The sequence below is a fragment of the Morchella importuna genome (genome assembly GCF_003444635.1).
Source record: "Morchella importuna strain M04M26 chromosome Unknown Morimp01GS061, whole genome shotgun sequence".
NCBI classification, from domain to species: domain Eukaryota; kingdom Fungi; phylum Ascomycota; class Pezizomycetes; order Pezizales; family Morchellaceae; genus Morchella; species Morchella importuna.
In genome coordinates, this window is record NW_025763458.1 from 100,407 (window position 1) to 113,160 (window position 12,754).

At 43.7% G+C, this 12,754-nt stretch overlaps 4 protein-coding genes across 4 annotated transcripts; 2 read left to right on the top strand and 2 right to left on the bottom strand.

Annotated features, from left to right (window-relative positions):
• Nucleotides 1-200: 200 nt before the first annotated feature.
• LAJ45_11245 (uncharacterized protein) lies at nucleotides 201-2,475 on the bottom strand (the record flags this gene model as incomplete). Its single annotated transcript, XM_046120755.1, has 5 exons — nucleotides 201-859; nucleotides 987-1,438; nucleotides 1,540-2,039; nucleotides 2,125-2,306; nucleotides 2,427-2,475. 5 exons carry the CDS (start codon nucleotides 2,473-2,475, stop codon nucleotides 201-203), a joined length of 1,842 nt encoding a protein of 613 aa, XP_045966048.1.
• A 2,298-nt stretch (nucleotides 2,476-4,773) lies between these two features.
• LAJ45_11246 (uncharacterized protein) lies at nucleotides 4,774-5,674 on the top strand (the record flags this gene model as incomplete). The annotated part of the gene is made up of 4 exons (XM_046120756.1): nucleotides 4,774-5,086; nucleotides 5,149-5,378; nucleotides 5,440-5,573; nucleotides 5,638-5,674. 4 exons carry the CDS (start codon nucleotides 4,774-4,776, stop codon nucleotides 5,672-5,674), a joined length of 714 nt encoding a protein of 237 aa, XP_045966049.1.
• A 1,533-nt stretch (nucleotides 5,675-7,207) lies between these two features.
• On the bottom strand, nucleotides 7,208-7,685 carry LAJ45_11247 (uncharacterized protein; the record flags this gene model as incomplete). The annotated part of the gene is made up of 4 exons (XM_046120757.1): nucleotides 7,208-7,326; nucleotides 7,402-7,455; nucleotides 7,511-7,543; nucleotides 7,610-7,685. 4 exons carry the CDS (start codon nucleotides 7,683-7,685, stop codon nucleotides 7,208-7,210), a joined length of 282 nt encoding a protein of 93 aa, XP_045966050.1.
• A 1,088-nt stretch (nucleotides 7,686-8,773) lies between these two features.
• Nucleotides 8,774-9,743, top strand: LAJ45_11248 (uncharacterized protein; the record flags this gene model as incomplete). The annotated part of the gene is made up of 5 exons (XM_046120758.1): nucleotides 8,774-8,856; nucleotides 8,919-9,015; nucleotides 9,248-9,331; nucleotides 9,444-9,600; nucleotides 9,658-9,743. The coding sequence occupies 5 exons, from the start codon at nucleotides 8,774-8,776 to the stop codon at nucleotides 9,741-9,743; spliced, it is 507 nt and encodes a 168-aa protein (XP_045966051.1).
• Nucleotides 9,744-12,754: the final 3,011 nt, after the last annotated feature.

The window sequence follows — 12,754 nt, forward strand, 5'->3', positions numbered from 1 at the left end:
ATATGTAATACAACTGGAATTTCCAATCATTGTCTACTAATTATATTTCATCAAAATGAAACAAAATTAAGCTTACATATATGCACTTAAAAAATACTCCTTTGCGCACTCAACCATCGGGCGAAAACATGGCAGTAACTTAAAACCGTAAAGCAAAATAAAAAACAAGAATAAAAAAAACGTGGAAAAGGATCATTACCTTAAGCACTCAAATTACGACTCATGATCCTCTTTCTCGCCGGCGGCCTCTTGACTAGTACCGACTGAAGTTCCTTCTGTAGTGCTAATCCTGCCTCAACCCTCTTCTTCTGCTCTAATGCCCTCGTTCTCTCTTCGGCCACTTTCAGGATCCGCTCCTCCCTCGTCATCATACTCCTTGGCCGCGGCGCCGATACGGCCTCGTAGACTTCCTCAACATCATTCTCTTCCTCTGTTGACGCTGATTGGGGCGTATACAGGCCCAGTCCCAGGGCATCGGCGGTGTCCTTACTGAAGGTCATTGAGTTCCTAGGTGTCTCACCAACCAGCGTAGCACCACTGAGGGACTCTGGGGACTTCGTCTGCGGTGAGTTGCGGTCGAGGTTCATGGCGAGGAAGGAACGGCCGTCCTCCCATTCGCTTACCAGGGCATGTAAATCTGAGCCGATCGAGTCGTAGTGTGCGATGAGCTCTGGGGCAAAGTCGCTGAAGTCTTGCGAGTCGCGGGAGTTGCGATCGGATTCTTCGCGCAAGACGTGCATTTTGGCCTGTAGGCCACGGAGGGCCTGAGAGAGGGAATTAAGCTTACGGAGTTGGCCACGGTAGCGCTCGTTTTCGACGGTGTTGGTAGTTAGTTTGGGAGTAGGAGGGATTATAAATTCTGCGTATTTTGGGAAGGGTGTCAGCTGGCTTGCGCGTAATTTTTTATGTGTGTACTGTGTAGGTAGGTGTGGATGTATATGTAGGTTGCTTGCAAGTCAAGTCGGAATCGAAATTGTTATACGGACCTTGTTCTTCGCTAAGTATTCGCTTCAACTCGGCCCCAAGTTCACCCATTAGTTTTCCCAGAGCTTGCAATTGCTCAACAACCACACGCCATTTATTGTAATCCGGGTGAGCACCGTCAGCATCAACTGCTAAAAAACAACACAGCAGTATCCGGCGGATAGTATGAAGCCGGTGTAGTAAGCTCTTCAAAGCCTTTAAGCTCTCCATGTCCTCAAAATCGTCTTTGTTGATGCCTACATCCATGTTCCCCACGTCCTCTCTTTGGATATCGTATATATCATAATATTTCTCCAGATCCACTTCCTGAGTAAGATTGCGGAGAGATTTACACGCCCCAATATGGGGAGGGATCCCCAATGTGAGTGCAGACAGAATTGAGCGCCGAAGTCGGGCACATCGTCGTGTCTGACTATCTCTCTCCAATCTAGTGATGGGGGGCAGAGGCGTGCTACTATTGGAATCGTCAGTAAACATTCATATACCCATAAAAACCGATCCCGAGTTATCGAATCCCCCCAAGATGGTTTTATAAAGACCCAACAAAGGACTCACAGCCTATATCCCCTCGAGACCAACTCGACTTCCTGGATCAGTGTAACGGCGTTTGAGGCTAGCACATCGAACGACTGACTATTCTGCACAAACACTGTCGCAAACTCGATTGCCTTTGATCTTAGGGACCGCAACCACGTCCGCCTCGCATGGGCAAAGAGGAATATGGCCACCATCATGGAGAGCAACAGCGCTGCGATTGCCCGCCCTTTCCCTATCCCGCTACTTCCATTACCACCCCTCAAAACCCATGCCAATAGTAATGAAATTGCGAGAACGAACCCTCCACTACCAGCCCAGTATCGACTCTTTGCGTATTGGGAAGCAAATATATGGGAGGAGGCATCTTCGTCGAGAGAGGGTGCGACTTCCCCAGATTTGCGGTCGTAGTGGGAGACGTTGACATGCTCATTCAGGAGTTGCGAGGCCACAATCACATAGCGAAATCGTTCCAGAAATCGAGCATTCTCGGATCTACTTAATCGGGAATCTACAGCTTTCTAAAAAAACAAAAAAAAACCGAATGAACACAATCAGTCTAAGAGCTTTGTTTGAAAGCAAGGTATGTAAAGTAAGGAGCCTTACAGAGAAAAGCTCATAGAACTTCGCCTTCCGCGCCCATCCGGGCTCTCCCATGCCCAACTTCAATCCTCTAGTTGTGATTCGTGCCGACAACGGTGGTGCGAAGTGGTGATGTTCATTATAATCATCCGCTGGATCCGATAGTTGAGGCTCGATTTCCCAATCGGCCGCATTTTCTCCATTTCCTGCAATATCGAACGCGCGCATACGCGACAAAAAACAATAAGCATGTGTTCCCTTTCCTTACTTCTCTCTGCTGCGGGCGACGGTTAACAAACTAGGGACCAGGACAAGTATGTACGCACCTTCAAGATACTCCGCCAATGGCGAGTTTGCATATACTATGGACTCCATGAAGAGTGTAAAGGGAGGGGATGGTAGCTAATTTACAGCTTCTTCTTCTACACAGTACTTGCACATGTAGGGAAGCTCTCTCTCCCGTCCGGAGCTGTCGGGGATTCCGGGGGCAGTGTGGGTTTTGCACGGACCAGTTCGCTGCTACTGCGGACCAATTCACACACAGGCTGGGCTAGCTACTCTACTGAAATGGTAAATGAAGACGGACCTAATGGAGTCGGGATCTGTTCGAGAAGGGCGATGGAAGATGGCAGGAACAAGGCCCACGTGTTCACATCTTTCAGTAGCCACAAAGAAAACCTGATCTCTTGCCAAACAAATCTGTCGCATCACACCTCCCTCCTTTTTTTAATTATCGAAATCACGGGTTCCGTTCATGTGGGAGAGCCCAGATTAACACACCGTACTAATTACCCTGACGACTACCTACTCTACTCTCAACATTACCTTACCTTCCCCTGTCAGGAACAGCTTCAAGAAGGGAAGGTGAGCTCCAAGGATCTTTGATTCCTCAAATCTCCCATGTCCAATGCTACAACCTACCAGCTTCAACTCTTCTTTTTCAGCCCTCGAACTGAGTTGGGAATTTTTATCGTGGCTACCTAGATTTTATATAGCTAAAGAGATCGCTCCGGAATTTGGCGAGATCTTGAGCAGCTCGGACATAAAATCTGCCCGTCCCTGCCGAGAAAATCGTGCAACCAACGGCCTAAGCCTCGCTCGTAGGCTCGTTCCTAATGCCCTGCATGCTGACCTCGTGGCGAATAACAATGCAATTCTTCAACCTCCAGGATGACAAAATGCTAGCGGACACTCGCTGCCCGTCTTACATACTCCTCATGACCTAAGGGTCTCTATGTCATAATCCACTCACTCACTCACTCATACCCCAGGGTGTTCTCGGGGGTTCTAGTCCGGATTGCCTTTGCTTATGATTTAATGACTGATTTGTAAATGGAATCCAAGTAGCTACATAGCAAGGCTACGTTTCTGGACGTCAACAGATATGTGGTCCTTGATTTTTATCCTCTTGCCCGGGTTATACCTCTTGCATATCTACTATTGCAGTGCTCTTTGTATAACCTATCGGGTTTTTGTTAACTTGAATTCATACCCATGTTGTTATTTGTTTTCCTGATATATCTAGATAGTCCATGTTTTTTAGTTTCCACTCGTAGCTATAGCTAACTATCGTATATAGTAGTATCTACATGTACTCAGTTGCATATTCTGCTTTACCTGAGTCAGGCCGGAGAAAGCTAGGCAAGGCAGTTTTTCTTTAATTCTAGTCTATCTTGACCGCAAGGTCTATCATCCAACGGGCATCATTGAACCCAAAACCTTTGCGGCTCGAATGCCACCGGCATCTTATTCCACAGCCCATCGATTCTTGTGAAACCTTAAAGCCTGGGTCCATAAATCTATCTGCTGTCCCTTGGTCCTGGGAATTCAGTTGCCCTAAGATCGAGTTACAGTTGCATATTTTTTTCGCTTATGCTACTGTCTCACCGAGCACTCGGGTCCTCACGGCATAGATATGCCGATGAAATACTAGGTATTTACTATCTGCAACCTATCAACAATTGATATACTAGTAGGGCTGTAGCTTGCTACCCCCGAAACAGCTCTTGTTCCGGGGAGACAAAACCTTACATAGACAGTACCGGGGACGTGGGAAACTGCTGCACGCTCAAAAAGCACCATCCCGGGGAGAGAGTGACTCCTTCTCCTCAGATTTTGATCAAAATAGATTCTTATTATTACTTTACAGCCAATTGTTCAATGAGGCCTGGGTGGCGTTCAAACAAGAGATGAGAATATCACCTTTAGTTTTAGGGCAAAAGGACTCGGAACACGAGAAAGACCCACTCATCCCAAGAGTGTCTTTCAGCTCTGAAATGCACCTCATCGTCATTTGTTGACAATTCGGTCACTTTGTCTGTTGTTTTGGAATCTGTTCTTTTTTTTTGTTTTCTTGGGGCTTGAAGTGATGCATTAATGCTATATATATGCAGATCGGAATATATATATATCAGCAATGTATGCAATAGGATCTGTATATAATAAGCCTTCACTTTCACTTTTTCAGAATCCTCAGAGCAAACAGCAGAGAGCACCACAGTAACCAACACCATACTCAATCAACAATTCAAAACTTTGAGCCTACTTTATATATCATACATATCTTTCTCCCAAATAACACATATCAACTCTCTAAAATCTCTATAAACTTCAATCCCCCACCCTCTTCTATTTTAAAAAAAACTTCACAAACAATCCCATAAATCTATTACAATGGAAAAACACGAGCAGCTCATCACCAGTGCCAAAGCCGGCCTCACCACTATCCGCAACACACTCTCTCACAGCCCTTCGCAGTGGAAAAAACACACAGACACAGTCCGCACATGTGTGAACAACATTGAAACCAGTAATATCATGCTAGGTTCCAACCGCCTTGAAGAAAGGCTGTGGCTCATCACTGAGATCCAAGGATTTGCATACTTTGATGCAGACAGTGGTTCAATCGCTGATCTTGCAGCATGGTGCGAACGAGAATGGAACAGAGTCCTTAGCACTGATGGTACCAACATTGATGCCTTGAGAGGTATGCTTGTCTCTGTTTTATATCACCAAATATTATCATAAAATGCTTATTTTTCCGTAAAGGCCTTGGGCAAGCATGGCTTTCAAAAGCACAATATTGGCTTGCCAAGATCCATCAAGAAGAAGGATCGGCTTCCGGTACTGAAGAAGATGACAGGGCCGAGGAGAAAAGAAGGCATACCGCTAACTATGTCGAGGCCCGCGCGGTTCTCATCCCCGCGGTTGAATTTTTTGGAAGAGCTGTTCAGAATGCGCACATTCGCCAATGTCTCACTGGAGAGCTTCTAGCACTTGTAGGTTACCCTTTGTATCTACTAGATATAGTATTAGAGACTTTGCTGACCACATGCATAGCGTGCGGAGGCTTGTATGTCTCTGGGAAACGTCTCTACTCTAAAGAATGCACAGCAGCAATTCAAAGATGCAGTTACTGCATTAAAGTCGGCGGAGATAATTCCTGGCTATACTTTGCCCTCTCATTTGTCTCAGTGAGTAATATCATGGACCCTTTATTTCCTTCCGTAGGAACCGATATTGATTTTGCGGGAAAAGGTATCTTAGAGAGAATGAGTATATTCTCCGAATGTAAGTGGATACATGTCCTTCTATCTCACTATCGGTGAGGTTTGGGGAAGAACGAAATGGTTTTAGCGTCTTAGCGTTTTGGTTGGCAGTTTTTTTTTGTAGACGGTGGAAGTTGGTATATCTGTTTGTTTGTAATTGTGATTATGAATTTGTTTTGTCTCCTGTGGAAACGTGGTGTTGTTACTTTTTGCTATTATTACACATTTATAACTATAAAATCCCGTTTTTTATGCCTGCATACATGCATGCATACTTCCCTTGAGGCGAAGCGGGAATAATGGACTGCCTCCCACAATTATGAAACACGGGGTTGAAGTTTCCCACGTGACGTCGTAAGCAAGTGATAATATTGTAGGTACTTCTAGCCTTGCGGGTAGCGTAGTACATACATGTACCTCTAGATTTTCAAGATATTTTCTGTTTAGTGATCGACGGGGTTTTGATGCAGGTTCAGGCTTAGTGCTTATGCCTGCATATGATATTCCAAATCAAAATTTCGCTGTTAACTTCAAAGCGGTGAAATAATAGATAAATTATGATGTTTAGTAAAAACTAAACTGAAGCTGATGCGAAGACTTATATGTACTAAGTTTGTAATAGTAGAAATATTATCGATGTAACTGCGCATGAGTAAAGTAGCATCAATAGTGCCAATCAGGGGAGTCTATCTGTATTCCAGTCCTCATAAAACCCCAGAGTTTCAGATGTCAACTGACGTTTGTGACTGCACAGCCTGTAAAATAGCGTACTCTTATACAAACTACACTTACTTTTCCGATTACACTGGGCCGCGGTTATTGTATAGGGTTAAGTCTTTCTAAGCTTTCAAGGCGGTGCAGATCTCGCTTGACAAACGTTGTGGCGGTACACTGCGTGACAAGTGAAATAAGGTTTTGTCCCAAGATTTTCCCCCTGGCGATCTCTGGAGATTTCCGCGCCGCTGCATCGTGTTTTCCTGGTTCTTGTCTCAGAGCACAGCCGCGTCGCATATGTCTGGGCTCTTCGTATCCCTTCGGTACCTTCGGGTCATACAAATACAAGGCTACATACTGTTCTAAGGGTCACCGGTTATGCAGCTTCGTTCCGTTTCGCGATTGTTTGGTTCGCCTCGAGACCAAGTGTCTATATGGTTCGGTAAGCAGGGATGCGTGCGATCTTACGATCTATAAATACAGTCTTCTAGATCTCCTGTTTACCTGATGTCTAGACAGGAATATAATTGCATAGAGGCAAGGCTTTTCACACTCCCAGGCTTAAGCCTAGTGTCCTCTTATCAACCAGAATATAAGTATGTACTTATGTATATGTAGTTCGGCCTTTCACACGTGCCGTAGGTAGGTACATCGAATATACGGGCTGAGCTACTAAATTGGTGAGTACGTATACTTCAGGTTACTAGTAACGTGACCAGAGGTGTTACTATGTCGGTAGATAATTTTGCACTTTGCGGTGGGGTCCATAATAATTCGTGTAAGAAATGTATGGTTTCCTTCTAGATTTCTGCCTACTCAGGTTTGAGACATAAACGTCAAAAGATTTAAGCATTCCTCGTGGGTGTAAGGCCGAAGCTACCCAACCCCTTCCTGAGGAAAAAGGCAGCCTTGCACAAACTCCGGTAGAGATAACTTCTCCAGCCAAGATCACAAATTCCGGGACCTTAATATTTGGTTTCAGCCCCAAAGGTTGCATCTGATAAGCGGCGTGCGGGGTTGCCCCGGAAATATTACTAACCACGAGTGTACGATTCGAGTGATATATTGTGAGTATCTGGAGGCTTTTGTGTAACTGACTCCTTTGTCAAATATGTTTTCTATATTTGGATTTCATGTAGCAGATATACTTGAAACTTCGTTGAATATATAATCCGATCGAGCTATGACACGAGATCTCTACAGTCTAGCTCCCTCAGTTCGCTTCTTTTAGAACATTTCCAAGGTACGTGGACCGGAAAATTGTTCCGCCCTTCCTTCATTCCTCGGATATCGCCGACATGCTGCTATAGTGGAGATTAGCATGGGTATTGTAGCTATTTGACATCTCTAGAGTAAGATCTTCAGCTCCCGGCTGAACGTTGAAGTATCGGGTCGGCCCGCGTGACAAAAGATTCGGCTGGGGGGAGGGATGCGGAACCCCACTCTGCCCCGTTACCATAAATAATCCTAGTAATCAGACTAATAAGATGCCGAAAAGATAAATCATTGGTTGAAATGATGTTAATGTATGTCTGTAATCTTACCCAAACCTAAAGGTTGACTCATTTAGCAGCCGGGACGACGTTTCTACAGCCCCGATTATTAGGGGTTTCGAGTGAGAAGATAGGAGTGTGGTGGTTTTTGCGGATGGAGTTCGGAAATCCCCATGCTGGTAGGTACCCATAGAAAATATGGGGTAATAAGGTCTTATGTAACCCCTGCCAACCTGTCAATCGCTGAATAAATCTTAAATCCACCTCACAACCCCATTGGCCGATGCAGTAGGGAGTATTGTTGCTCGAATCAGTCTTCAGGAGATAGACGGACTTAACCTTTAAACGTTCGAGCATGCGCGTTAACCTACTCATGATGGTGTGCTTTCTGCGTCGAAGGCCGCGCCAGCCTGAAATCTGTATAGATTGATTAGCGGAAATATCGAGGATAAGGGAGTCACAGCAGATTTCATTGGAATCTTACAATGAGGCATATTCAAAAAATTAATTGCCACCAAAATCACGGTAAATCCCGTCCCGAATATACATTCCTACTTGTCTTGTAGTCAAGAGAGCCCGTATTGTAGCTGTGGTTGCGATCGAGTGTGGAGTTAAGCAAATCAATAGTCTCTGCTCTGCTGATGGTGATAATGATAGTGAAGTATGGAATGTTGATAGAAAACTTTTTTTAGACAACTTCTAAGAGGCGAGGATTGTATTGGATGTTGAGGAAAGTTGGCAGCTAGCGGCGGTTCTGTTCTCAGTTACGTACATGTATACATATATGCTAGGACCCTGGCTAAACCCGTTTTTTTTTTACCACACGAACTAGCTAGCCCAATCCCTGTAGGTCCAAAATCATTCATCCATCACCAGAATCTAGATATAACCGGCTACCACATGCACAGGTACATAACAATGATCACTCTGGAACTTTGGCTTTCTCATGGACAGCGGCTATTGATACAATACAGAAGCAGCGTACTCCGCATGACTAAAGAGTCCTCCTACTCTATAAATGCAGTGATAATCGAATTTTAGACCCTCCTGATCTGGAGCCTAGGCAAGGCGTGTCAGTAGTCAATAAAAGTGCTTTCTATAAAGTCGGTGATATCATTCCTCGAATCTACTGTAAAACACACCAAGTTCAAAAACTATATGTACGTGGCTCTAATATTAGTAAGTCGAAGGTACGTCAGACGAGATTCAATAATTGTATGTACAGGGCCGTCCTCGATAGATGGCAACTGAAAATTGAAACCTGCCTATTTATGAGCTATAGCTAGCACGTTACTAATTATGCCCTTGCGTATATATAGTCCAAGGCAGTGTGACATATTTCCTTTATAAAATACAAGTAGTTTAATGTTTTGACTGACAATGAAACTTTAGGTAATATTTCCAAGTGTGGTCATGGATATCGAAAGAGAAGCCCAGGACACCAACATGCCCGACTTTCTCATGAACGATTTTGAAGTATTTTCATGCATAAGAAGGGGGAACTATGACGCGTGACCGCAGTTGGCAATTGCACGATACAGTATCTCTCCAGTACCCCCTCTTGTCTTTTTAAATGAATTTGATCTAGCTATTTATGGATGTGGTGTTCAGTAGTATCATCTACTTCGGGGGCTTGGTCGTGTTTCCGTTTATGGATGTAGTGTTCAGTAGTATCATCTACTTCGAGGACTTGATCGTGTTCCCGTTTATGGATGTGATGTTTACTAGTGTCATCTACTTCGAGGGTTTGATCGTGTTCCCGTTTATGGATGTGGTGTTTACTAGTGTCATCTACTTCGAAGGTTTGGTCGTGTTTCCGTTTATGGATGTGGTGTTCAGTAGTATCGTCTACTTCGAGGGTCTTAAATATAATGTGTTTCCGTTATAGAATTCATAAGGGTCGAGGGAAATCGGTGTAGATATAGGTGAGGCATAAATCGGACCATATGTTTTTCAAACCACATATGGGGCTGGATGTTGTGCCGGAGCGGGGTGTAAGGTTTCCCCCTCTTCATTAACATGAAGGCGCCCCGGCCAGTGAGGTTCTGTCTTTGAAGAGTCTCCCCGACGAGAGACAGTTGTTCTATGGCATTTCCTAGTGCTCTAAGGTATAAGGTATATACTATGGACCAGTCATCGTTTCGGGCGTCGGTCGTGTGTTTGTCACCATGTCTTCGAACCTTGTATATTAGGAAACGTCTGTGTCGTCGTACTGTAATTGATTGATCGATTACTTCCTTGTTTTCATCGTACTGGAAGTTTTGAAAATCGGATGGAACGTTTGATTCCCACTTAAGGGGTAGTGTGGCTCGTAAGAGGTGGTGGGTTGTGAATATATGAGATTTCGGTATTGGTTGATAATTCATTTTTGTATCCAGCCCGGAGACTGGACACGAGATTTCGGTATCACAAATAAGCGAGAAGGTTAAAATAAAAGGAAGGAAAACTAAGGATTTGGTGTCTTTAGCGTTGGCTGTGTAGTTTAGTACATGTAGTACTTAAATGTTGATGAATTGGATTCATGAAGTTGTGAAATTACCGCGATCGGGCCACAGACATCTTATTTATTGGCTGAGCTTAGTGTTCAGAAAGGACAGGTTTTTCCGGAAAATTTGTTCAGGCTTCTCGTGGCAAAGCTTAGGTTTTAGGTTAGGTTAGGGATTGAGAGACGAGGATAGATAAAAATGTGATATGTTATATACAAGATGACGTGGTACTTTGTGATGTAGAGTCCATCAAATGGAAGCTCTACGCAGCTGTAGATATTTGGACATGATTTACACTGTCTAAGATTCTTAGTAAATATATGTATTTATCATGTACAAGAACCATACTATGTGTAGTTCAATAGGAAGACCCCTGCTAAACGGATCATGTATATGAGGATCTAGGAATTTGTGCAAATTGAACGCGCCTACAGATACATGTAGTCTTATGGCAGGCTCTACACTAAATTAGAAGTCACTACATGTAGCTCTATTATAATGCTAAAATCTTGATGACCGATACATATTACTGTTAAACATATAACACAAACCCAACAACTAAAAGTACATAACAAACGCAGCTACAGCTGTACAGATTGTGTACTATGAATGATTGAATATACGCAATTTATTGCTACAATTTGTTGGTCCTGGAACAGGATCACCTAATTAAAAAGACCTCTCCTCTCTCCTCTTTTTTTTCCTGCGCCTAAGTTCCAATAGTACACCAAAGATAGATCTTAAATGGTTGTAATGTAAAGAAAAGTAAGGGTTTCAATCCCAGTCATCTATATCTAATAATAAAAGAGAATTATATATACCACCCGAACAACTAAGGATACATATAAGTACACGTGAGCGTAGATTCTTAAGAGATTTCAGGCCACAGAATATACGCTATGGGTTACATAAAGAATGAGCATTCACGCAGCATGGTTAATAGCATCTACATTCTGTGTCTACGCTTCTGGACAGCCTGTCCTTAACAGGGCTGGTGTAGAGATGGTCTGGGCCACGTATATAGATAGATCCACCATAGTACCGACCAGCTTCAGTTGAAGATATCTGTCCAGTTCAATCTATACTCTCCACTTACCGAGTACTTACAGGTCCGATCTCAGGGTCACGCAGTAAAAACAGCTATAAAGAGAAAAAGAAACGAGTATGGGAAGAAAGGTGCAAATACCAAACTGTTACTACATCTGGAGTCAGCCATATTAGCGGCAACCCTATGAGTTAGTCGGATATGTGAGTCGAGCTTAATGACTGATAGGGACACCTGGAGGATCTAACGCGTTCAGAGTCGCACCGTAGTTCTAGTAACGACAATATGTAGCCTTCATGAGCAAATCTAAAATCATACTGTGTCCCTTCACGTGCGCTTGATACTCCCATATCAGTCATTAGTATGTGTCCGAGTGATATCCCATGAAGGTAATTTGATAGTGCACCCCCGCCACAACCTTTACTTTCCCCACACCCTCCTCGATGATAAGGAATATTCTACTGAGATATGAACACTAGTATAGATGGTATCGTCACCCCTCCTCCTAAGTTTAGTGGTTATCAATCGGTAAAGTCGAAACTAGAGCTCAGCTTAGCAACAAAATAAAAGCTAGTACGGACTCATGTAGCTAGTTTTTTATGCTTTAGGGCAGGCTGCCTTATGAGATATTGTGTCTTGGTTCTGTGGCCTGCGTGTGAAACTCACCAGCGGGTGTTACAATGTCTCATGGCCACATCCGGTAGCATTCAAGCAATTACGAAGGGATATGAAGCCTTCTCATGCAACACACTACACATAATCTCATGTATAACCCGTTAGACAAAATATATCCAGCACATATATAGATACGACAACTTACCTGAGCCCAGATCTGCAACTAAGACATTCCAGCTTAATTTTTCTTAGAATACCCATACAGTCATCATGGAGGAAAGTAAGAATCGTCTCAAAGACCAATACCGGTGGTGCCATATTACGGTAACGTCAATATTTGGCTGAGCAAGAGAACCTTCTTTTGAATAGTACGTAGGCCTTGTGTCTTGAATTAACTCGAGGTATATGCTTCGTAAGGTACTCTAGATGACCGTACGCGTTTGCTGACGTTTCCTCCTCGTTTCATGATTATATAATTATACCTTTCTAGAATCGTGGGCAAAGCATTACTATAGACGGGTGTTGATACCCAACCTGATAGTGCCCTCCTCTTTACGCCTTTCTTGGTTCCCGCCTTCTTTAGAGAACGAGGGAGGAATTTTGTGGCTGTAGCACAAAATATTTGGCAGGCTGGAATATGTGGACATGCACATTAACCACCAGGTATCGAATATGGTTTACTATCACAAATAAGTCATGAAGATTGATTTAATTTGGGAAGAGATTATGGGTTATAATAATAGCCCCCTAATT